Source organism: Bombus vancouverensis, chromosome 3 (genome assembly GCF_051014615.1).
Source record: "Bombus vancouverensis nearcticus chromosome 3, iyBomVanc1_principal, whole genome shotgun sequence".
Classification (NCBI taxonomy): Eukaryota; Metazoa; Arthropoda; class Insecta; order Hymenoptera; family Apidae; genus Bombus; species Bombus vancouverensis.
This window is the reverse complement of record NC_134913.1, coordinates 21,160,001-21,182,893: the sequence shown is the minus strand read 5'-3', so window position 1 is coordinate 21,182,893 and position 22,893 is coordinate 21,160,001. Positions and strand designations below refer to the sequence as shown.

General features: G+C 38.2%; 3 protein-coding genes across 6 annotated transcripts in view; 2 read left to right on the top strand and 1 right to left on the bottom strand.

Annotated features, from left to right (window-relative positions):
- C3G (C3G guanyl-nucleotide exchange factor) overlaps window positions 1–6,294 on the bottom strand; it is a 64,328-nt gene extending 58,034 nt beyond the window's left edge. Inside the window, exon 1 of one of the 2 annotated variants that reach the window (XM_076617521.1) lies at window positions 6,110–6,294. In XM_076617521.1, the coding sequence (XP_076473636.1) occupies window positions 6,110–6,143 (34 nt within the window). In that variant the 5' untranslated portion in view covers window positions 6,144–6,294. Of the gene's footprint in view, window positions 1–1,400; window positions 1,520–6,109 lie in introns of those variants that run through there. The other variant, XM_076617522.1, reaches the window with a different exon arrangement.
- Window positions 6,295–6,361: 67 nt separating this feature from the next.
- Window positions 6,362–8,482, top strand: LOC117157457 (leucine-rich repeat-containing protein 57). The gene has a single exon (XM_033335510.2). The coding sequence runs from the start codon at window positions 6,927–6,929 to the stop codon at window positions 7,641–7,643; it is 717 nt and encodes a 238-aa protein (XP_033191401.1). The 5' UTR covers window positions 6,362–6,926; the 3' UTR covers window positions 7,644–8,482.
- A 1,382-nt stretch (window positions 8,483–9,864) lies between these two features.
- On the top strand, window positions 9,865–21,577 carry Pcl (polycomb protein Pcl). Of its 3 annotated transcripts, none has more exons than XM_033335508.2 (11): window positions 9,865–10,185; window positions 10,565–10,686; window positions 11,277–11,422; window positions 11,598–11,798; window positions 11,900–12,091; window positions 12,259–12,431; window positions 12,514–12,709; window positions 12,825–13,066; window positions 13,193–13,384; window positions 13,473–13,689; window positions 13,776–21,577. In XM_033335508.2, the coding sequence occupies exons 3-11, from the start codon at window positions 11,291–11,293 to the stop codon at window positions 14,706–14,708; spliced, it is 2,478 nt and encodes an 825-aa protein (XP_033191399.1). In that variant the 5' UTR covers window positions 9,865–10,185; window positions 10,565–10,686; window positions 11,277–11,290; the 3' UTR covers window positions 14,709–21,577. The 3 variants fall into 3 exon arrangements, with proteins under 3 accessions (XP_033191399.1, XP_033191400.1, XP_033191398.1); XM_033335509.2 differs by having other exon boundaries at window positions 10,565–10,696; XM_033335507.2 differs by lacking the exon at window positions 10,565–10,686.
- The last annotated feature ends 1,316 nt before the right edge of the window (window positions 21,578–22,893 follow it).

The following is a 22,893-nucleotide window of genomic DNA, read 5'->3' as shown; positions in this document are numbered from 1 at the left end:
GCCGGTTACGTGTTTTATTATCTGTATAAATATAAATATATACATGTATATATAACATATGCATACGGTGTATCGTAAACTAACATTTTTCGGCCACCGAAATTAAAACGTAACGTAGCTTAGAAAGAAGCGGTCTAATTGTAGGTGCGCTATAGCTACTGAAGCCGATATCGCCACTGCGTCATCAGTCATCGGTTGTTTGACAATCGACAACTACTACAGCGAGGACGGTTTAATTAGGAATTCGATATATGCTATCGAAATATTTTTTTCATTAATATCTGAGGAAAACTAATAAACACTCGAAGCTTGAATTTTTTATTCGTAGCCTACTGCCACCTTTCCCTTGCCATGCTCCCCGCGACTCTCAAAATTTCATATCGGATCGTCTCGGAATTATAGCCGAATCAACAAATTTGTATCGCACGATCTCTAGTTACGTGAAATGTTTGCTGCCCGATCGTTTCAAGGAAATGCAGAAAATCTACTGCTAATCGTAAATAGTATTTGTCCGTAATCCTAGTAATACATTACACGTAACGCGACAATGATCTTTTATAGTACTATCGCGGAATGGAAGAAAAGCAAGATAAGAGAACGATTGAAAGAAATATATAACAATATCGATGAATTCCTTAACGGTGTTGTACTTAATTGATTTACATTTTCGACTTTTAAATCTATCATTATTGTACATGTACATACTTACGTATATTACGTGTAACATGCAAGAAAATCGAATGAAACGAATAACTGGAGGGTAATATTTGTATACATGATGTGTCAAATCAATAAAAACTAGGATATTTATCATAAATATAAATGTAAATGGCTAATAATTTATCAAAAACTCGTTCCTTACCATACTTCGATGGTAGTACTTGTACCCTATTTTAATAGTACATTACGGATAAATAAGAATAGCCTACATTTTAACTGACTTTCTAACAATTTTAAATGAATTGTCAAGTTGTAAGTCCTCGAATGCTTATCGTCAAACAACTTTCCAAATACTCTTTGATATCTTAATCTCGATATTTTATCGTCTCGAACGTCGTTCAACTTCTTCGCATTTTCTCACCTAATAATACCCTAATAACTCTGAAATAATAAGAAGGAAGGAAATCAAGTTAAATTAAGATACCATTTAGTCCCGATATATACCATACTACTACCTCTTAAATACATTGGATCTATCGTCGACTAGACGCAACAATTTTTTAATGGAATTCTCTGTATACGCTTTTCTATGGCTCTAACGCGGCCGAATCTCCCAAAATTTCAATTCATATCGTCACATTCGTACCAAAACCATCGATTATCGTTTCACGAAACGATTAACGTCGGTAAAAAAATGTCTCGTGTACAAGATAAAGCAACAAAACGTCTGCAAAACTTACGTTCTCTATAAACGAATCCCACAACCATTGTGACTCGTCCAGCAAGCTTCCTACCGCTAGGAAAATTTCTTTTCAACCTGCTCGATCCTTTGTCGCAGACACGTTGTATCACGGAACAAGAAGACTCTTTGGCTCAGGTTCGTTTCGCCATGACGATTACCGTAAAAACCCGCGATTATCTGTATACGCGGAGATATTGAACGATAAGGAAACGATAATGACGACGATTAATTTCCGAAGGAAGGCGAAGGAGGTGTCGTATCGAGCTCAGTTAGTAGCCTCGATGCGATGCAACGTGTGCGTTATGCGCGTGCAACGAGAGCCTACAGAAGAATAAGACGCATGGGATCCGTTGGATCAGAACCTAAATTAGGATCAAGCGTAACACGTACGTCGACTGGTTTTCGCACGTGCACGTTCCCCTCTAATCCGTGTACCGAGATCACGTTTGCTCGACGAAACGTGAAAACAGATGCATATTCATGAATCGCCGGTGAATGTACCATGCACACGCTACAAATCCCGGTCTCTTCCTCACGCTGCATCGCATCGGTGCTTGATATACAGATGTATGCGGTATACGAGACCCACAACACTTGCCCCTGTGGTCTCGCGTCGACCATAGCTACCGATGGCATCGAGAATCGAGAAACACGAGCATCTAAGAATCTAATCCTAAACCCGATCATCGTTGTGTACGATCGTTGATGATCGACTGTCTATGCCTATGTGTACACACGTCTAATATAACGTATAGGATTTGTTTCCTATTCCTGACGCTGTTTATGGTATAATGTATGCGCGGTATTTGCTTCTTGACTATTCTTTACTCGAGAAATATAATCGATATTGTCGACGGGTCGCTCTTTAATGAATTACTTGCTTCGTAAAGTCAGTGGTCTTCGTAAAGTCGCTATGTCGTTGGATATCGCGGACTAAAGTTGAAATTCAGAATAATCAAACATTTGAAACATTTGAAAAAATGGAATCGATATGTATTGAACAAATCTAACGTGACGAGTCTCATTTTTTTATCGTTATTCTATGAACAACGTCCCTCTGTGACAAAGGAAAAAGAAAGAAAAGGAGCAGATAAAAGGAAAAAAAAAATAAAAATGGGAGAAATAAGAGGAAACTACTCCGCCGAAATTTCATCTTTCCAACCGTAAGACAGGCACTTTTACATGCCAACCTATATTTGCGTACCCTATATTTTCCCGTGTCCTGTTTTCACCGAGGAGATCCAGCAGGAGAGCGTAACTGACAAAACGGCTGGACCTCGCACATACAATGTCAACAGAGCAGAAAGGAGAAAGGCCAGAGAACGCGTAGAATTTAATCGCACTTCGATCTAGCGCACGTTCTTACCTTTCCTTGTTCACCCTCGCCTTACTCCCTTTCTTTTTCCAGACAACGACAAAGTCGTTTAATCTGCTCAAGCATCGCCGGCTGCGGGCATTTACGCGACACACCATAGAATTATTTCAACGAACCAGCCGGTCTAGCTGGAAATTTAACGAGAGTACGCTTTTCATCAGGAATTCCCTGGCAAAACCGTGGATTTATTATTGACCGAGTTCGCAGTATCCAGCTCGTCTAACCGAGAGGGTGCAATTTCTCCCCTTCTCCAACGTTCTTCTGTTTATGGCTATGGTAATTGTTCTACGAGAGTATTTATTTCTCGCGAAATGCGAGCTTGCGATGTTTCGCCGAGAAGAGACTCGATTCTTTCTCGATCTAAGTATTGTAGTAACTGGTAAACACGAAACGGAGCACCTGTTCGAGACGTTGCGTTGGCGATAATCTATCGGAGTAGCTGGGTGTAATACGCGACGAATTACGAAATGAGATATAGTTTGTTTCTTAGGGAGACTAAGCTCTTATATTATATATAAGTCTTAAGAAAGATCATTCGTCGTCACTCTTCGTATGATCTTTCGGCTCAGGTACCTTTCACCTTCCGGTTGGACCAGCTTCATTGTTCGATCCTTTACCAAAAAGTAACCAGAAAAATAAAACTTTTCCGAAAAATGTGTCTACACGATAACGTAATGATATTTTTAAAAAAGACTGTTCTATCGTGACACGATTGTATTTTGTTTCCCACGATTTTAGTCAAATCTCAAGTAATTGATACGATTCAAGATGAAATTCTACGTTTTTACGTTTGTTCTTGTTTCGTTGTCAAATTGTTGTTCGAGTTGATTTATGATAAAAACATTTAAAATACGCAGAAAAGGAATGCATATAATGTACAAAATTCTAATGTAATAGATCAGGTGGAAAAAAAAGTTGTTGCTACATTCGACGACTTGACGCGATGGTAAAAAGTGTATTAAAAGTTTGTTAATCGATAATAACTGTGACTTCGTTGACGCCTTTTTCTCTTAAACCCGTTAACGTTTGTAACCCGTGGACAGATCCGGCGGATTTATTTTTCAGATGCGAAAGACCATGCCAGAACATGACAGACACTCCACGATTTCAACCGGGAACAAATCAACTCGCATTAAACACAATTACCCAGCGACAGATGACGTAGGGTATATACCGTGTTAGTTGCTACTACTAGCTATCCGGCGAATTGATCAAACTGCCTTTACTTGAAGAATATCTAACCGTCACCAGTCCTACGTGATCGAACATAACAATTCCGATAAGTAGTACTCGTTATAATAATAAAATAAAAGCGTCGGATATTCTGAGGCCATTTTATTACGTTCAATTTGCGATTAAAAAGAGAAAGAAAGAAAGAAATTTACATCGCCGTTTTATGATAATATAAAGTCTCAAATTGCTGCCTAAATTACGTCGAATAGATAATAGTGTGTACATTTCGTTAATAATTTATGCGTGTATTTCATCTTGTACAGTATAAATTTTGTCCGATGTTTGTGATTCGATGAAGTATTAAAAGGCCGAGAAAACGAATCTGTATTATACGAATAATAATAGGCAAGTTAATAGTAATGTCTGTGACTTGTTCGCCCTTTATATACAATATATGCATACCGTGTTATAATTACAATTACAAAAGTTATCAACATTCGTGTCAATAGTTATATTAATTATTTTAATTATCCTTAGAATATGTACGTAATATGCACTTATATTCTCATTGTTATAAGAATATCTTTCATGCGTAGAATACTGTTCGACATTTAGATAAATATACCTTCAAGATAGTGCGGTAATTTTACAGGGCACTTGAAAATATTTCAAAACATCTCAAACCTCTGATAGACCTCCGTCTCTAATAAATACGCGTATTATGTATTACGTGTGCTATTTAAATTATGCGTGACCACACCATTTTCTATTAAATTCGCGTGCAACATGTGCATATAGTAAAAAGCAACGTAACGACATGTCATAGTTACCGCTATCAATTACACGCAGAGAGCAATCGAAATGAAAAGCCGCATGCTCGATGCAACGCGACGCGTTCCGTGTAATTTTTAAACAACGTAAACAAACTTACGACTTTGACTTCTCGAGGCTTTAACACGTTCACTGCTGATCGGATCGGATCACGACACATATGTATGTACGTATGTAGTTTTCCTAGAGAAAACCTATAGTTTGAGTTTGACATCGAAATTAATATGTGCTTTTGATACGCGTACCAACGGAAATATGAGACTTACGCGACGAACATGTTAATATCGTCGCATTCGATGCCGACCTACGTATATGTAAGTAAGTATGTAACTCTTTGTTTGAAGCGTGCGAACGCGAACTAAAAAAACTCGCGACACGGGCAGCTGTTCGGATTACATTGGGCTCGCCCCTGGCGCGTGGACGGTTTATTGACACACTCTCCAGGCGACCGCGTATTATTACCAGTGTCGTGCATCCGCCGCGTAACGTTTTTCGAGAAAGGAAACGATTGTCCTAGCATCAGGACGAATCTCGACTCTATGGACTAGAAGAGGAAGAAAATCAACAATGCTTCTTCCACCTCTCGTGCCTTTATTTCCACTCTTCGTGCGGTTCTTCTTTCACTTTCGGGCAACATCGGCCAACGTTAGTCCTTTCAGATGCAGTTTCAAAAATGTGTACCATATTCCTACGAAAGACGATACGATATGCAATTTCCATTTATAGATTCGAACGCGAGCAACAAATTTCGTTAGTTTCGTATGAAAAATGGAATCTTTGAAATTAGAGCGATGCGATCTTGATGAGTCGAACGAAAGGTGAAGTTGTAAACGCGTTTACCGGGCGCAATTACCCTTCCTTCATTTATAAGTGACACTCGCTGAGCGTGATGTTTGTCGAAAGGTATATTACCCACGTTTCAGAAGGATGCCCGTTGTAATCGTCGATCGTAATGAAACGGGCACCTGTAGCAATGTGACACGCAATGTGGAGAAGAAAGAAAGAAAGAAGGGAGAAAGAGAAACGATAGAAGAAGCGTGCTAACGCATATGCTTTTGACGTTTCGCGTCCGGTAGCGTCCGTGAACGATTGCACTGCTAATATTTAGATTAACGCGGCAGTGACTATAGCGGCGTTCGAGGATGTTAAGCTGTGAGAAATTCTTGTGATACGCACGTAAACGAGTAAGAATTTGACTGACAAGGGAGAAAAAGAAGAACGGCGACGACGGCCGGGTTCCGTCGTTGTTGCAGAACATCCTATACTTACATACTTACATACGTTCTCTTTGATCGTAGGTCATAGTACTTACACAGTATATCACTCACCTGCATGCTTCTCCGACTTCGGCGTGGAGGCCATCGCTAGCCGATAGTATGTCCTCTCGAGCCACGACACTATCTCACCATTTCTACGAATGATCGCATCGTAAACTACACACCAGTAACTGCCGCGGCGTTTTCAGTCTAATGTAAACCCGACGTGCACCGCTACATCTTCGTTTGTCGGCCATGTTTCGGGGCGCGAGCGCGCGAACCGCCATCGCGCGGTCACGATTCGAACACAACCACCATCCAGAGCAATATGGCCGGCCGACTGTCATTCGGGTGACATTTCACTCTATTTTCGATCTCGGAAGGATGTTTTCGAACGACTGATTTTTACAAGCGCAGCATGTTCTGCGACTGCACTCGCGCGAGAATAGAAACCGCGACACTGGTTAACCCGCTGCGACGATTCGCTTCATAAGTATCGCCGTGTGAAAATTAATCGGAGGAGTGGCGGCGCAACGACTGACTCTGCTACGTTGGTACAGTGGCTCGCAAAAATCATCGTCCACCGCACCGATGTGATCGAATACAGTCTGTAGCAAAATATATTTCAATGGCTTCACGGTTTAACCGTGATGAGGAGTGAGTACCGAGCAACCAACGAGAATGTATAACGAGACATTGCGTGCATTTCCGATAACTTGATCGATCATTTGTTAAGAAAATAAAGCGAGTTAGGCGAAAACCATATTTCCTGTTTATGCCTCTCGAAGATTGGTAGAAAGTTATTATTCACATAAACCCGTGTAAAACCTCTGATGTCAACAAATTGGGAACAAGTATACGGGTTTATTTTTGCCGATGTTAAAGTAAAATGGGGAACTCTGGCTTGAAGCAGCATTACGAAACTGCAAAGAAAACCGGAACGTTAAAATTGTCAGAGAGGAAACTCGACGAATTTCCACAAAATCTACTAGCTTTGTCGCCACTGTTACGAACATTGGATCTATCGGAGAACAAATTTGGCCATATTCCCGATGAAATTGGGAATTTCACATTATTAAAGCAGTTGAATCTTAATCATAACAAATTGACCACTTTGCCCGAAGCACTTGGAGCATTGACCAAGTTAGAATGTTTAAACGCAAGTTCGAACCAAATAAAAAGTATCCCTTGGTCTTTATCTAAACTAGTACGTTTGAAACAGGTCAACTTATCTGACAATCGTATAACCGAATTTCCCCCCATGTTTTGCGAGTTAAAATTTCTGGACGTATTGGATTTATCGAAGAATCGAATTACCGTAATTCCCGACGCGGCTGCGGCATTACATGTGGTTGAACTTAACCTCAATCAAAATCAAATATCGACTATATCTGACAAATTGGCGGAATGTTCGCGCCTAAAAACTTTAAGACTCGAAGAAAATTGTCTACAACTGAGCGCGATACCTACCAAAATTTTGAAAGATTCCAAGATTTCCGTTCTCTCTGTCGAAGGAAATTTATTCGAAATGAAACAGTTCGCTAATCTCGATGGTTATGATAACTACATGGAAAGGTATACTGCGGTAAAAAAGAAACTGTTTTGAGAGTTATTCTATAGGATATTTATTACGAAATTTGTTATAGATAATAATAATAATTACATAATTATGTTATGACGTTGAAAACAAGCCGCATCGTGTTCGTGTAATTCTACTATACTCGATATCTGCGATAAAGTAATCATAAAAATAAAATTCTTAAATTATTCGTGAGATAAGAACGTTTTTAATAAATTGATGAATGCTTCTACGGAAAAGCATTTTTATACTTAAGAAAAAAGAGAGGGAGGGAGAGAGAGAGAGAGAGAGAGAGAAATGCATTCATTAGTAATTCAATAACTCATTAGATGATGAGCTCGATATACGATATAAAAATTATATACACAAAATAATGTACATACATATAAACCCACTGATCTGGTATAACATTCGGGATTTCAGTTTTTATTACATGGATTATAAAACGATGTCATGATATATATTTCGTGTTGCGGTATAGTTCTTACAGAAATGATCATATATACGCATAATTTATGAAACGTTAGTAGAACATATAATAATAATAATAATATATTTTGCGAAAAATTCTTGCATTTCTTTCTTTTTCTTTTTTCGTTGTTTCAAAGAAGCAAAAACACCATTTTTAATTCCAAAATGTTCCCCATTTTTTAAAATATCTATACATATTTCTATACGCTGCTAACTAAACCTTATAGATACAATCAAAAATATGTTTGAAGCAGACATTTCTGAAATTATTATAACCAGTTATAATATGTAAATGTACACAAAACTTTGTTATTGTGTATATGATATTGCGTATGTGTAATCTAATTATTTCATAAACTAAGTTTCGTAAAAATAAATTGTGCTCTTATTTTGAACTTGTAATTTTTCTACGTTTCCTAATCAATTTGTGTCGCGTATAATTATAGTATTTACAAGTATAAATATGCAGACAAAATTATTTTACTATTGCGAGTGAAAAACAAATGATGTTCTGCATCCCAAAATGGCGTGTCTGGTCTTTGCTTTCTGAACAGGAAGAGCTGCTGAAATTAAATAAAAAAAAAAAATCGGCAGGTGAGTTACGGGCAGAAAAAAAGTTACTTACATGCTTCAACTTCCAAGTTAGCAACCCTTCACTTGCGAATACGTGAGTAGCTTAAGTATTACTTCGTTAGGCATAAGAGATTCGTATTCCAGTCTTCTGCCGATTGGACAATTACAGCTAATTTTAGAGCGCATTCAATATCCAATGATCAGCTAATATGTGAATAACCAATAGCCAAAATGTTATCTAGCTATTGCGGCGTTTATACTTCGTACAACTGTTTAAGATTAGAGTGGCAAAATCGTTATTTATACATAAACGTAATATAAAATTGATTTACAAATTCATATTTTGCATACAAGTTAATTACAAGAAGCTATTGAAATTATTATTTTTCAAAACTTGATAAAATCAGATGCGACATATGAATATGTTGTTTTTTTAAACAAATCGTTGCATTTATTAACTATCGTATTTCATTTAATAGTATTTTAAGGTCTGTTTTGGATTATTTAAAGTGTAACAAAATTTATACAGGTTTAGAGTATAGATGACGAGAATGTTGTGTATGAAAGATATACCACTCTAATTGTTGAAAGATTGCAAGATTTCTATATTCTATATATCGTTCCAATCCCGAAATCCTCTACATTTTAAATAATTACGGTATTCTCTTGTAATTATCATAATATAACAGAGTCTTTAGCTACGCTGTCATCAATTGTTTATATTATACCTGTACCACAATAGAACGTCCAACTAACGACCATGGCCGTACATCAAGATTTGTGTGCCCTGCGCCATGCTGTTCACGAATTTTTACACGTATACCAAAACACGAATAATATACGACGTATAATTTAGAACTTTTGTTAATAGTTCGTTTAGTTATTTTTTTTGTGCTTGGAAATAAAGTCGGGGTTTGAGAGATTGTTCTATAAGAACATTTGTCGATCAAACAAGCGTACAAAGGTTATAACTTAAGGCTATAGTATTCATGAAATAGAATTATGAAAAGCAATTGACCAACTATCTCTGATCCTATTTGACGAGTTTCGAGAGAGCGGTGTTATACTTTCTAGGCAAAAGTGTAAATGTAAGTGTAAAGCGAAAAGAAATGGGCATCCCTGTTTCGTTAGACATCCCTACGGGGAGCACTGGCACTACGGTAGGTTAGTTGAGCAGCGTAGTCTCTAGCAAGTGTTTCCCCGAATATGGCGGACGGTGGTTATTCGAATTTTCAAGGGACACAATGAAAGTGCACCGAGTTCGCGGCGGTGATGTCCGTGTCTAAGGGCGTGTGGTGATCCTGAGGGTGGCCGACGTAGATACCCGGGCGCCGCCGTGATCGTAACGGTTGCATGCGTGCCGGCGTGTCGCCATCCTGACTTCACGGGATAGGGTTTTGCCGCGCCGCGATTCTGTGTCTGAGAGCGACCGACCGTGGCGGGGCCCCCATGCTTGTAAATGGCTGACGGGAATCGGAAAATGAGGGCCGAACGTCGCGCGTGATTCGACGGCCAAGACGCTGAGGTACGACATAGAGAAGGTGTTTGGAGATCGAACGATATTCGCACGGTCTTCTGTCCTATAAACACCACCACCGGTCCAAGCACCGCCCGGTGTTAGGAGATGTCCCGGGGGTTGTTCCTGTCTATCGTATCGCCAGTGTCTTTGTCAATTAATCGGTTTTAAGGTCTCTTCTGTTCCCTTAATCGGCAGAGAATCTGATTTCATTCGACATACTTGTCATCAACGATAAAAATGTTCTCGAAAGTGTAACCGCTCGTGCGCGACGTTTCGTCTTGTTTAGAACAGCATTTGTAGGTGCTCTCGTTCGTTAACGAGAGCGAGAGCGCGCGGACTGGTTTTTAATGAGATGCCGATCATATGGTCGTTATTTCTTTCGCAGGTATACGCGATACTTTTTTCATTCTTGTAACGTACTTATCGCCGCTTGTAATGGACACGTACATAAATGAATGATTTGGCGGACCATCTATTTTGCACATTTGCGTGGACCAAGCATTATGTGTACGTGCATGTAAGATTTGCATTCCTTTCGGATTTCAACAAACATTTTACAAGAAGATTGTATATTAACATGGCCTTTCATTCGAAATGTTAACCACTTTCCTAACGTGATTATCGTAATTTTACCTCGAAACATGTTCAATTTTACTTCTATAGGATGCTATTTATTTCATAAAAGGCTAATTTCCACATATATCGAGTTTGTTTTATAATTGTTTAATAACATTAAACAGCAATTTATAACGTAAATACATATGCGGTGTAGTATTGGTGTAACTAATAATATAGAAGCCTTATCATGTTGATGTTATTATTTACTATCAAATCATAACATGTTTCTTCTATAGTATCTGATCATTTTTTTACGATCTGTTCATCTTATACGGATAAACATTAATATCAGCTTCTTTTCAGAAATTAAACAATGTTAAATTTAAAACAATGCCTTTAAAATGTCTTTAATGAAATTCCCTTTGTAACATTCGAATCTAAAGTTAAATAACAGCTATTTCATTACATTATTTAGATATGATTCAATCGTTAATTTTATGTGTGTTAAGTTATATCGTTCTTGTTTCATGTGACCGTAGAAACAGGGTAGAAAATGTCAGAGCCAGAAGAAAGTCTGGCAGCGCCGGATAGCACTACGAGGGAACAGAAATTGGGTTTCTCTCATGGGGACGACGTTCTTCTTCAGCACAAAGATGGAAAATATTATCTTGGAACGGTTGTCGAGGTACATTTGTATAATATTTCTCAAACGTAGCTGATTTTCTATATTTTTCCAATAAAACATAATCACATTATGTTTTGCTATCGGATTTAACATAGTGAGGATTTCAAAATAGCTAGATGAGACTACAGGTATTTAACATAGTTGGAAGAAACTCTATTAAACACTGTCTGTACAGGTGGATTTGGCAAGGGAGAAATGCCTTGTCAAATTTATGGACAACACCTCCGCATGGTCCTCTGTTAAGGAGCTGACAAAGCTATCGATGCCAGATTCTGATGTTATGTGCGTTCTTTGTAAAAAATCTCAGCCCAAGACTGATAACGACATTATTGTTTGCGACAAATGTGGTCGTGGTTATCACCAACTTTGTCATCAGGTAATAGGAAAAAATATATATTTGAAAGAGAGATCGATAGTTTATATGTAATCGTGCCAACACGTTATGAGATAGATATTTCAAAGCGTATGTACTTGCAGCCTCAAATATTAAAAGAAGAAACTGCAGCCGAGGCGCATTGGATGTGTAAAAGATGTGTAGATAGTCAACCGCGTGCGCGTGAAGTTGTAGAACCGAAAACTTCTATGGTAAAGGCAAGTATCAGAAAAGTTTGCAGTGGTAGGGACCAACCTCAGCCGCCACCAGATGATATGACAAAGTTGCCGTACGATGTAAGTATCCAAGACAATCTTTTGTAATCTTAATTTCAATAGCAAATCCATAATAATAATAATAATAAGTGAACAATATTAGTCCTTTACTTATATCTTTAAATACATTATTTCGTTGAAAAGTATATTAGAATACTGATAGAATCAATAGTTAATGTTTGTTACAGCCCAATATGTTAAATTGGGATGCGCATCATAGAGTAAATGCGGAACAAATTTATTGTTATTGCGGACTCAATGGCGAATGGTATACGCAAATGTTGCAATGTGCTCGTTGCAAGCAATGGTTTCATGAAAAATGTGTCAGTTGCTTAACTTATCCTTTATACAGTGGAGATAGGTAGGTGAAAATGATGAAATCTTGGTAAAAAGCTTTCTTTCCTTATTCCTATGGTGGCTTTAATAATTGACGTTATTTATAGGTTTTATGTGTTTGTTTGTTCAATGTGCAATTATGGCAAAGAATTCGTACGGCGACTGGAATTGAAATGGGTAGATCTGGTGCACCTGATGTTGTACAATTTAACTGTTTACAATGCTAAAAAGTATTATGATTTGGACACTGTTATCGTACCTTATGCCAATGATAACTGGAACACTTTGCAGCTTCCTCCACGGGTGAGATGTTTTATAGAATTTTTCGAACGTTAAGTTCAAGATGTTTTTACTTGGTTAAAAATGTGCACAAATTAGACACTTAAAAAATATATGCGTATGTATTTGTTATTGTTAGATCAGGGATGTCAGTGCTCAAATACGCAGAGAATCTATACTAGCAATATTGACAAATAATAGGAACAGATTCAAATGTGGCAGAGAAATAAAGAAACGTACTACGATATGGGGTCTTAGAGTTAGATTACCACCACCGTGTCCAATTGTTAATCTTCCAGCAACTGGTGTAATAGATGATTCTGTGTTACGTAGATGCTGGGGTGCTAATAAAAGACTGCAATATCTTCCTCCGCCTACAGGGTTAGTTATCGCGATATTGTTGTTTAAAATACGTACTTTAATTGTTATTATTTTCTTCCTTTTTTTTCTTTCTTTCCTTCTTTTCCTGTTTTTAACGACCCTGAAGGAAATATCGTTTTGTTGCAGACCGATATCATTACCAGAAAGTACAAAACAATTAACTGCATTGAAACAAAGTACAGCAGAAAACTTGGAAATTCCAGTAAATCCATCGGACGTGGTAATGCGTGGAACAATTTATCAGAACTCGGAAGCAGAACAAAGTTCATGTCCGAGTCCAAGCCCACCGAGTCAATCGACGCAGTCCCTGAGGGAAAGGTAGGGCTCTGATTCACTGTATCGGCGAAACGTAACAACGTGTTTCCTAAAACACTTTTGATTGTCGTTATCTGTTTATTTGTTATAGGTATATCGGAGGTGGCTTTGTAAAGAAATCATTCCCGTTTCCCAAACTTAGTTTGCAAAGAAGAAGACGTTTAATGGCATTAGGAAGTTCTCGCGAAAGGATGTTACGTAAACACAAGAAAAGAGAAAAGAGCGACGGTGTTTTAAGCAAAGCTCAGGGCGTTCGAGAAGCTAGATATAGGAAAGCAAGGAAATTATTGAAGAATGCTATAGCTAAGGTAATAGATAAGGAAAAAACAGCAGCACCAGGTATAATTCGTACAATGGAGGTTCGTTCGATCCAATTGCTCGTTATATATTGCAGAGTAAATCCCGTAACTCGGAAACATCCGATCTACCACCGACACCTCCAACTTCAGTTTCTGGCCCACCTACGCCGCCAGCCACAACTTCGGGTATATCTGAACTATCTGTGCCTAGTTCTGTGGAATTGATGCATCCTTTACCGCCATCTACGCCTGCGGATACAAGCGGGGATGAGACCAGTTCAAGAGGAACCTTGGACTCCTTTATTCCACCACCCAAAGACTTTGAAGGCAAGAATAATCCTTTTAGAAATCTGAGTGATTTATTGGGTACACCTGGCAATCATCTGACTCAAACAAATTCAAGTACCCCGTCACCGTACAATCAATGTCCAATTACATTACCTCTACCGCTTACTCCTGTTATATCTCAACCGCCGGTAGTGCGGCCAGCCAAAAGACAATTATCGGAAAAAGACATTATTATAGACAGAAACGGGCAAGTTAAACGTAGACGTCAACATCGGAGAGGACGTCCATCGCAACAGCAGATACAACAGCAGTATCAGCATACTGCCAGTAAAACGGCAACCATCTTACCGGCACGTAATAACGAAATTAAAAGTGAATTTGCAAGGAATTTAAGAAGTTCGTTTAACGGTGCCTCGAGCAGTGCTAGTAGTCAAATTGGAAATTGTGTCGATTATGCCTTAAACGGGAGGAGACTAAGACAACGTCAAAACAATGACAAATTACCGCCTCCAGATCCACAACCACAAAAGAAGGGTAGCGTACCTTCATCCCCAAAGTGTTCGCCTGTTAAACAAAGTGCGCCCGACATATCTCTGGATGATCTAAAATCATCGGTGAACATATATTTTGGAGCAGCTAATAGAATCGCTGCTGGTGAAAAGTTTGTCATCAGAGCAAAGAGGATAGGACCAAACGGTCAGACTCAATACCTAATCGAGTGGGAGGGACTTAATACTTAACAATAAATCATTTCTTTATGATTATAAAAATGCATTGCAATCGTATAAAATTTCCGTTAACGAATCGAGCAAGAGCGATGTTACATGGTTGCTCGATCAGTTTCAAATCTCTACGCGTAAAAGAGATGATTAGTGACAAATTGATGCAAGTCACATGCACTGCCATTCGTTACATATGTTTATGTAATAAGTATGTATTAATTGGTGTACGATGTGTGACTGTTCTTGCAAATGTAAATTTTATTTCATTCGATCAAGAAACTGCAAGTCTTACGAAGAGAAGCAGGTTGCAAACAATAGTAAATACAAATTCATTGCTGGACAATGAATTTGCATTGCCATTTGTATTTAAAGTAAAAGGCCGATTTATCGATTTGTTTCGTTTCATATACCGGGAAACACGAACGTTCTCGTTTTCGTTTAATTGAAATTCTACATTCAAAATGTACCGTCCATGATTACCTTCGATGCATAAAATTCAATTAACGTTTCTACATCTATTTTAATATAAAGTGAGGTAATGGGAGCACGCGCGAGGGAAACATTTACAAGAACAATCAGATACATTGCTCGATGAATTGTATATATTGTAGCATAGTAGTTTGACAGGAAAAAGTCGAAGAATGTAAAGCAAATGTAAAAGGAGAAAGGAATCATTTGCGGCGGGTTTTGCATTCATTAGAAATTGGCCAATCGCTCGTTTTTATAAGTTGCGAAGCGTGCACCATGATCCCGACGAGAAAGAAAGGACGCGAATCGAAAAACTGACAGTTGTTCCTCTCACTTGAGCTAACATACTAGCGACCGTTAGCAGTTAGTGTGTTAAAAAGAGTAAATGAAGAAAATATGGAGTAAAAAGAAAAGTAGACATCCTGCAAAGGTTATTTTTCAATACAATCGTAGAGATAGACATCGGCTTCTGTAACTTGATCTTCTTGAACTGTTACGCCCATCGTTTACTCGTACGACAATATGACTAAAATCAAAATCATAACACGCGATCATACTGCCACAAAACACATCCGCCACGCTGCAGTTTGTCTTCTGCGTATAACTACGTATAACTATGCGTTCGACTTGTTGTAGTATTTGATAATTATATAGTGGCTGACATAACGGGGTGCAATTGCCCGTTGTACGAATTATCGTGAGCAACTTTTATTCTTTATATACGGTTCAAGATGATGAAGATGCAGTTCTAGCATTGCTCATTATTATACAAGACTAGGGGGAAAGAACTTACCTATTTCATAATAACGTACAATTTAAGGAGTCGTCGCATAGCTGAGTACGTAAGTGGTTGGCCAAAGTTATCTATGCGATAGATGACGTTGTAAATTTTCTCCATGCGTTTTTTCCGGGTTAGAGAAATCAATCTGAAGACTCGAGACGTAGCGAATCTTTATAAAAGTGTTGTTGTTACAGAAAAAAGTTAAAAGAAAGAAAAAAATGTAGGGCATGTGAAAGTATTCGTTCGCATGTAATAGAGACACGGGTAGGCAACATTTTTCCACCATCGAAGAAGAAGAAGAAGAAAGTTTTTGAAGTTTCGTAAGGTGAATTGAAAAGAAACCGCTGATACAACCTGGATTGATGCAATTAACAGTGAAGAATATTCGTACAAAATCGTTTGTATCAGGATTGTTTTGTCTCATTCGTGTTCCGATCGATAAACACAGGATCTGTGGTCAGAGAACTTACTGATCAGTAGCATACACGCATATCTATAAAGGAGGATTAAAACGTCGGACTAATTTCCAATTAAGTTCTTGTATCGAAAGAGCTGACTTAAAAGAAAAGAAAAGGAAAAAAAAAACAAAAAGAAGTCGGAGAAATTGCATTTCTTATACGATTATCTTTAATTGTACAAAATTCGAGTCTTTAATCTAGTTTTTAATTTGTCCCGACCGATTACGACGTTTTAGCAAGTAACAACGAAAAACTTTACTAAAGTCGTTCGGTAAACAGTCTTTCTTTAGACACTAAAGAGGAATCGAGAGAAAAAGATCATGTTTCACTATATCTGATCAAGCGAATCTACGTTTGTTCGTTCGACGAATTTCGATATTTTGCGTAAAGTAAGAATCGTATAAATTTGGATACGAAATATACATCTGGATACGAAAAAATCGCGAGTCAGTCGTGTTTAAACAGATTTACCTAAGATAGGTATTTTTAAGTGCTATTTATTTAATCTACTGTACGTAACGATCATCTTTCTTTGCATTGTAATTCCTTTAGAGAGGTTTTGTAAAGTCGCGACCGATTATCGTTTGTACGAAGCTCGGCAAAGATGAGTTTTAGCGACGGCAATCTTGAATCAAGTCAAGGTATATACGATTTTCTGCTAATTACATACACGTTCGTTTTTTATACGTTTCTATATTGCTTTATCTTCTCCTCTTTTCTTTTCTTTTTCTTGTATTGGTTCTTTCTTTCCCTCAAAGAGAGACAGAGGGAGGAAGGGAGAGAGGGAGAGTGATAGAGATAGAAAGAGAGAGAGAGAGAGAGAGAGAATTCATATTTTTATTGTCTTCTTCGTGCGTTAGAAAAATATGTGTTCAAGTGTGTTCAGACTGTAATCGTAATCGTATTATACACGCTACAAGATACAATTTTCGTAACAATTTTGTATAAATGATACTCAAATAGCACGGATATCTTATTTCTAATTGTACAACCTTGCGCGAAACGTTATACTCTCTAAAGGAAGCGTATATATATAAGTATATGTTGGACGAAGACACTGCCAAACATCTCTAAGTTATAATTTAATAAACAACGTTAGACAATACTGCGCTATGATACGTCAACTTCTTAATTAAACGAACGTTGTTGCGTTTATAGTTTCTTTTGTTCTCCCGTTTTTTTCTTCTTCTTTTTTCTCTTTTTTCTTTTTTTCCCCTTTTCCAAGTTCACCGTCATGCGCGAGGAACCGGACACGGGCTGAACCTAAATACAACTTAAGCCGTTCTCGTGCACACGTAGAGCTGTTTATCTCTTTTTCCCCTTTTTCTTGCTTAGGCTATTAAAGAGAAAAGAAGACGCAAGTTATGTATACTCGTGGATTTTTCACACGAACGATCCGACTCGTGATCGAAATTTCATTTTCTTTTCTCTCTTCGATCAGCGTCATCGAAGTAGATTACTCACGATCACTCGCGAGAAAAGGATTTAGGATGGAAGCTTGCATCGGTGAACAAACGAATGTTGATCAAATTGATTAATTTGTTGCGGCCGTTGCGTTATCACGTTGTATCGTTAGACAATTTCTTCCGTTGCTCTTTCTCATTTTGTTAGGTTTGCGCGATCTATCTTGTAAGTTTTACGGAAGCGACAGTTTTTTGTACCAGTGTGATCCGCTACGATCCGCTGCGATCCGCTACGATCCGCTACGTTAAAATCACCTCAAGTGTGCCAATACGAGATCGAATCGACGAATGCGAAGAGGACAATTTTAAAAAGGATCGATCGTCGAAAGTGGTGTCATCGTTTTAACTGCTTTTGCAAGATCGAAAGTACAATTCTCCGATATCCACTGCGAAGCTTGGAAGAAAGCTGTAGTGTCGCCGAACAAATCAAATGAAATTTTGACGCATAATCTCCACTTTGACTTTTATTAGGCAAAATTGCATTGAAAATGAAATTTTATTAGGAAAATGCATTGAAACGAGGGATTTCGGCATAAGAATTGAAAGTTGGATTAAAATTCCCTCTCGTTTGGCGCATACGTCTGTTTGATCGGAGAGCCGCGGCACAAGACGAGCGAGCGGTTAGAAGGCGACGAAGCGACAGAAAGAAAACGTCAGAGAACTGCGATCAAAGTGCATTTACGTAGAAACAAGAATCGTCATCTCCTGTAGAAGAAGCAAGCGCGTCAGCCGCTTCAAGATGAATCGAAGAATCAAGGGAAGAAGAGGGAGCTACGCTGCCGCGGAGCTCCTCTACACGCGACATAACAAAGAAAAAGACTATCGAAAGTTGGACTTGGCGTTTCCACGGTGAAGCAACATAACGGAACGAAGATGTACTGCCAGTATCGATGTAAATATATTCCTTGCTATCCCCTTTCTGATACAACAATTGTCCCACCACCCCCCGTTTTTTAATGCAAATGCGCGAGGAATACTCATAGCCCTAATGTACGTAAAGGTTGCGTAAAGGTTTGTACGCGATTATAGAGGCGGGAAACCGTCGCGTCGAGGAGAAACGTGCCTCGTTCCTCTTACGATTGGACTCGCTTCCGGTGAATGTATCCGACGTGTGTCGTTTTCGTGTGCGTGGTTCCGTTAGACACCGCTCTTTCGCCGTAAAATGTATTCTTCTAACGCGAGAGAAGACGGATACGATTGTATTTGTCAAACAGGCGGTCACGATTATTTAAATATTTCGTTGCCGTGTTCAACGTTGTTCGAGACGAGAGATTAGTCGGTCGACGAATGATTTTTCAAACAATGATGCGATATTTCGAGAGTTTCGCGTCGTATAAGAACGGCGGGACGAGCGATTCGAATAACGTATCTCGTTTATTCTTAAGATTAGGAAAACAGTTACAATCGCGGCAAGGTATACAAGGAAGATGCATAGAATCTGCGAAAGTAGAATTTCGGTTCGAATAACGCAATTACCAAATTACTTTAGCTCAAATATGAGCTTAAATGTGACAAATGGGAGCATAATGTTATTTATATGGTGGATAGACCGCGGACGCTCCTTTACAGGAAGACATTTCAAAGACCAGGCAAATCTCTAGTTACGTTCCGTTTACGTATTTAGTTATGTTACAGTTATTACGTGATACGTTAGCTATAAATTTGTATCGTAGTCCGTAGTATCGTAGAAGATTCATATCAGGATTAAATAGGTCGGCAATCTCTATATGTTGCTTCTCTCATATTGGATTTTTTTAGGATAAATTTCCCACGTTTGTTCGATTACATCGAGGCAGACTGTAATGGATGGCCGATGACCGCCTATTTGATAAATGCAATAAGATGTCTTTTCTCGACACGCGAGTAACGTTCGGTGAACATGATGCTTTTTTCTTTGTTCGATTCCGTATGCACGCATCGACAACCAATCGTGTAATGATCGTTCGACGCTCTGTTTCTCTCCGATGAAATTAAGAAATTCGAGTGCTGGTTGCCCGAATAATTTGCCTTCGTCGATAGATTGAATGGAAAAGAGAAGAAACGAAAGAAAGGATACTAGTAACGATGTTTTCGTGGCGAAGCGCACGAATTTTACCGTGTGTTTCGCGGTGGAAAGCAAGATGCGAAAAAAGAACATTGTGATTAAAGAAAAATTATTAGCAGCTAATATACACTTTGAACCAAGGGTACTTGGGATGATCCATGTAAATACGCACCGTTTAAAGAATTTTTGTACGAGAAAATTGTTCATAGCTACCGAACGTGTGATTTTTTACTCGACGTTAAGTATACAGGATGCATACGAGATATTCGCTAAGGTAGACAAGAAATTTCCACCGTAAGGGAGAAGAAGATTAAGGATCGACTTAGGAAGACCAAATTTTGACACCGTACATTCTGATTTTATGTTCCTAAAATTTCATTTGAACTTGAAGCAATTCCACTGATTTTATTTGACGACTCTGGCGACAAATGTAAGAGTGCGGCTAATTATTTAACATTTTTTTTCTTTTTTTTCTTTTTTCTTTTTCTTTTTTCTTTTCTTTTTTTCTTTCTTGAAAGACGTACGGGGTGTAATTCTTTAATTCTTTTTTTTCAATTCGGTTTGAAGCTTCCTTCCGAACGAATTTTACCCATTAAAAGATTTGTGCTCGAGCGAAAGATCCTTTTATTCGTTTCTGTTCGTTCAGATCATATTGCAGTTTGCAAATTATTTATTGTAATATAAATTATACAACTTTCTCTGTCTACTAATGGAATAACAATTTCTAGAATTTCTAGAATTTCTTCGAGTCGTAGGATTATTTATTTCACGTTGTAGTCTATATGTAGATGTATAATATGTATCCCGAAGAGCACTTTTATACGGACTGAAACGAAAATTAAGAAATGGAATTTAATTCGCTGGATACATCGAACAATTATTTCAATACAAAGTACAATTATTTCAGCGAATATCCCGTGTTTCTAACTTTCTCGGATACGATTCTTTTGCTTCCCGTACTAGTTAATCAGGTCGTCGTACATTAAATATCTGAAACAACGAAGGCTCGCTGGAAATAGGTGCCAACGAATTGCTAATAATTTTTCTGCGACACTCGATTCTCTTTCTAACTTTCTTTGACGAATATTCCGATTTATCGCGAAACTTGCGATTCGCGAATAAAAAGATGAAACGAAATTCTTGTATGATTTATGCGAAGAGAGAGGACTATGAGTAAATGAATAGGAAATCAAAGAGACGGAGCGAAAGAGTGTATGTTTGAATTTATGTGGCGTGCGATCGTAACCTGCGAGAAGAATCGTAGAAAAGGGGAAAACGTAAACGAGCGATCCTCTGACGCGTATCACGATTTCGTCGGTCGATCGATCAAGAGGAAGCGAAATTAGAAAAATTGAACGCGCGTAAACGGCTTTCTCGAATTCGAAGGTTCCACCCTGTGTATGTATTTCCGAAGCTTCGAAAGAGAGAAAATAATTTTCCGTGCGATGATCGAATTGCTTCGTTCGAGGATTCCTTGATTACGTTTCTGCGTATATTTCCATTCTTGAGGTTACTTTTGTGGTGAGATTGATAGAGAGAGAGAGCGAGAGTGAGAGTGAAAGTTTGTATATACACCGTCTGCACTTTGTACGAATATCGCGATCGTCGTTGTTCAGCGATCTTTTTGTTTACTTTCGTCGTTTAATAAAGTGAATTCTTCATGACCTCTTCAATTCGTGGTGGTGAATGTAATTGGAAACATCCCTTTCGAATCCCTCTCTTCTCCCATGTTCTTCTACGTTTTTACATTCTTCGTTCAGTTCAGCATTGTTGAAAGCGAGGTCGTCTGTCTGTTTAATCTGGAAAGATATTTCTCGTTGTCTCGGCTGTTCGATGCGAATGACGATCTAAATCGTAATCATCGACTATTCTAGTATTTCTAGAGTAAGTATTTATCATCTAGACCGTGTATAAGTTGGCATGCAGGCTGAGACTAAAAAATACGATTGACACGCAAATGATAAGCGAAAGATGTAAGAATGAAGAAGAGCCAAACAAATAGGTCGGATTTTTTTATTTTTTATCGCTATAATACAATTTGATTGTTGTGTAAAATCTGTTGCAACATACTAAACAAAAAGATGGTATCTATGTTTAAATCATTACAACATCAAGGAATGAAAACACGGAAGCATAGCACGATAGAACAGAACAACAATCCTATTGTGGATGTTAGATTATCTTTATTATTACATCTGTTTTAAAAAGACATAACTTATTTATAAAAAATACGAGGATCAGGGTATCGGAAGTAAAGGGACGATTAGGGAGGAGAAAATGCAGGATACGATAGGATCGAACAAATTCTCAGTTTACGGAACAGTTAATACTAATAAAACTCAGTACTTTTTACAAGATATAAAGGAATTAACAAGATCTATCGTAGTAATTGGGAGTTTCTCTAACTTGTCGTAGATAACTGTAAATTGGAGCGTGTAACTTATCTATTCGTCTCTCGCGTTTCTCTTCCTCTCGCTTAACACATAGTGAAAAATCGCTGAGTCGCAGAGCGGATATCGTTTAATTTTGAACACAATGATTACGCGTTCGTTCAACTATGTTCGGTTTCCTTATAATCTCTTTACGTATTACACCGTTCACGCGTTTCACTGTTACACTGTTCACGTTCCATAGTTTATTCCGAGCGAAAATATCAATTCGTTTACGCGCGATGGTACTTAAAAATAGAATAGAAAATTCTATCGCGCGTTATTATTGTCCGAGTTCGCATCGAATCTTTTACGGTATACTATCATAAAAAGAGGAAGGAAGAAAATATTACATTTGAACGTTTCTTGATATTTTCGTCATTCGCTATTTGGCAGATATTTCCTGGCTTTAACAAATACAAAGGCAGTCGTGTGAAGATACGTTTAATTCGTTAAAAAGATTCTATGTTTACATACATACACGCACACACACACGCACACACACATACACGCGCGTGTATGTGTGCGCGCGCGCGCGTGTGTGTGCGTGCGTGTTTGCG

Bases quoted from the DNA above. Each gene is read 5' to 3' on its own strand.
- Pcl (XM_033335507.2), top strand. From the start codon at position 11,291: ATGTCAGAGCCAGAAGAAAGTCTGGCAGCGCCGGATAGCACTACGAGG. The intron at 12,092-12,258 runs GTAAGTATCCAA...TGTTTGTTACAG, and splicing joins TGACAAAGTTGCCGTACGAT to CCCAATATGTTAAATTGGGA. The intron at 12,710-12,824 runs GTGAGATGTTTT...TGTTATTGTTAG, and splicing joins CTTTGCAGCTTCCTCCACGG to ATCAGGGATGTCAGTGCTCA.
- LOC117157457 (XM_033335510.2), top strand. From the start codon at position 6,927: ATGGGGAACTCTGGCTTGAAGCAGCATTACGAAACTGCAAAGAAAACC.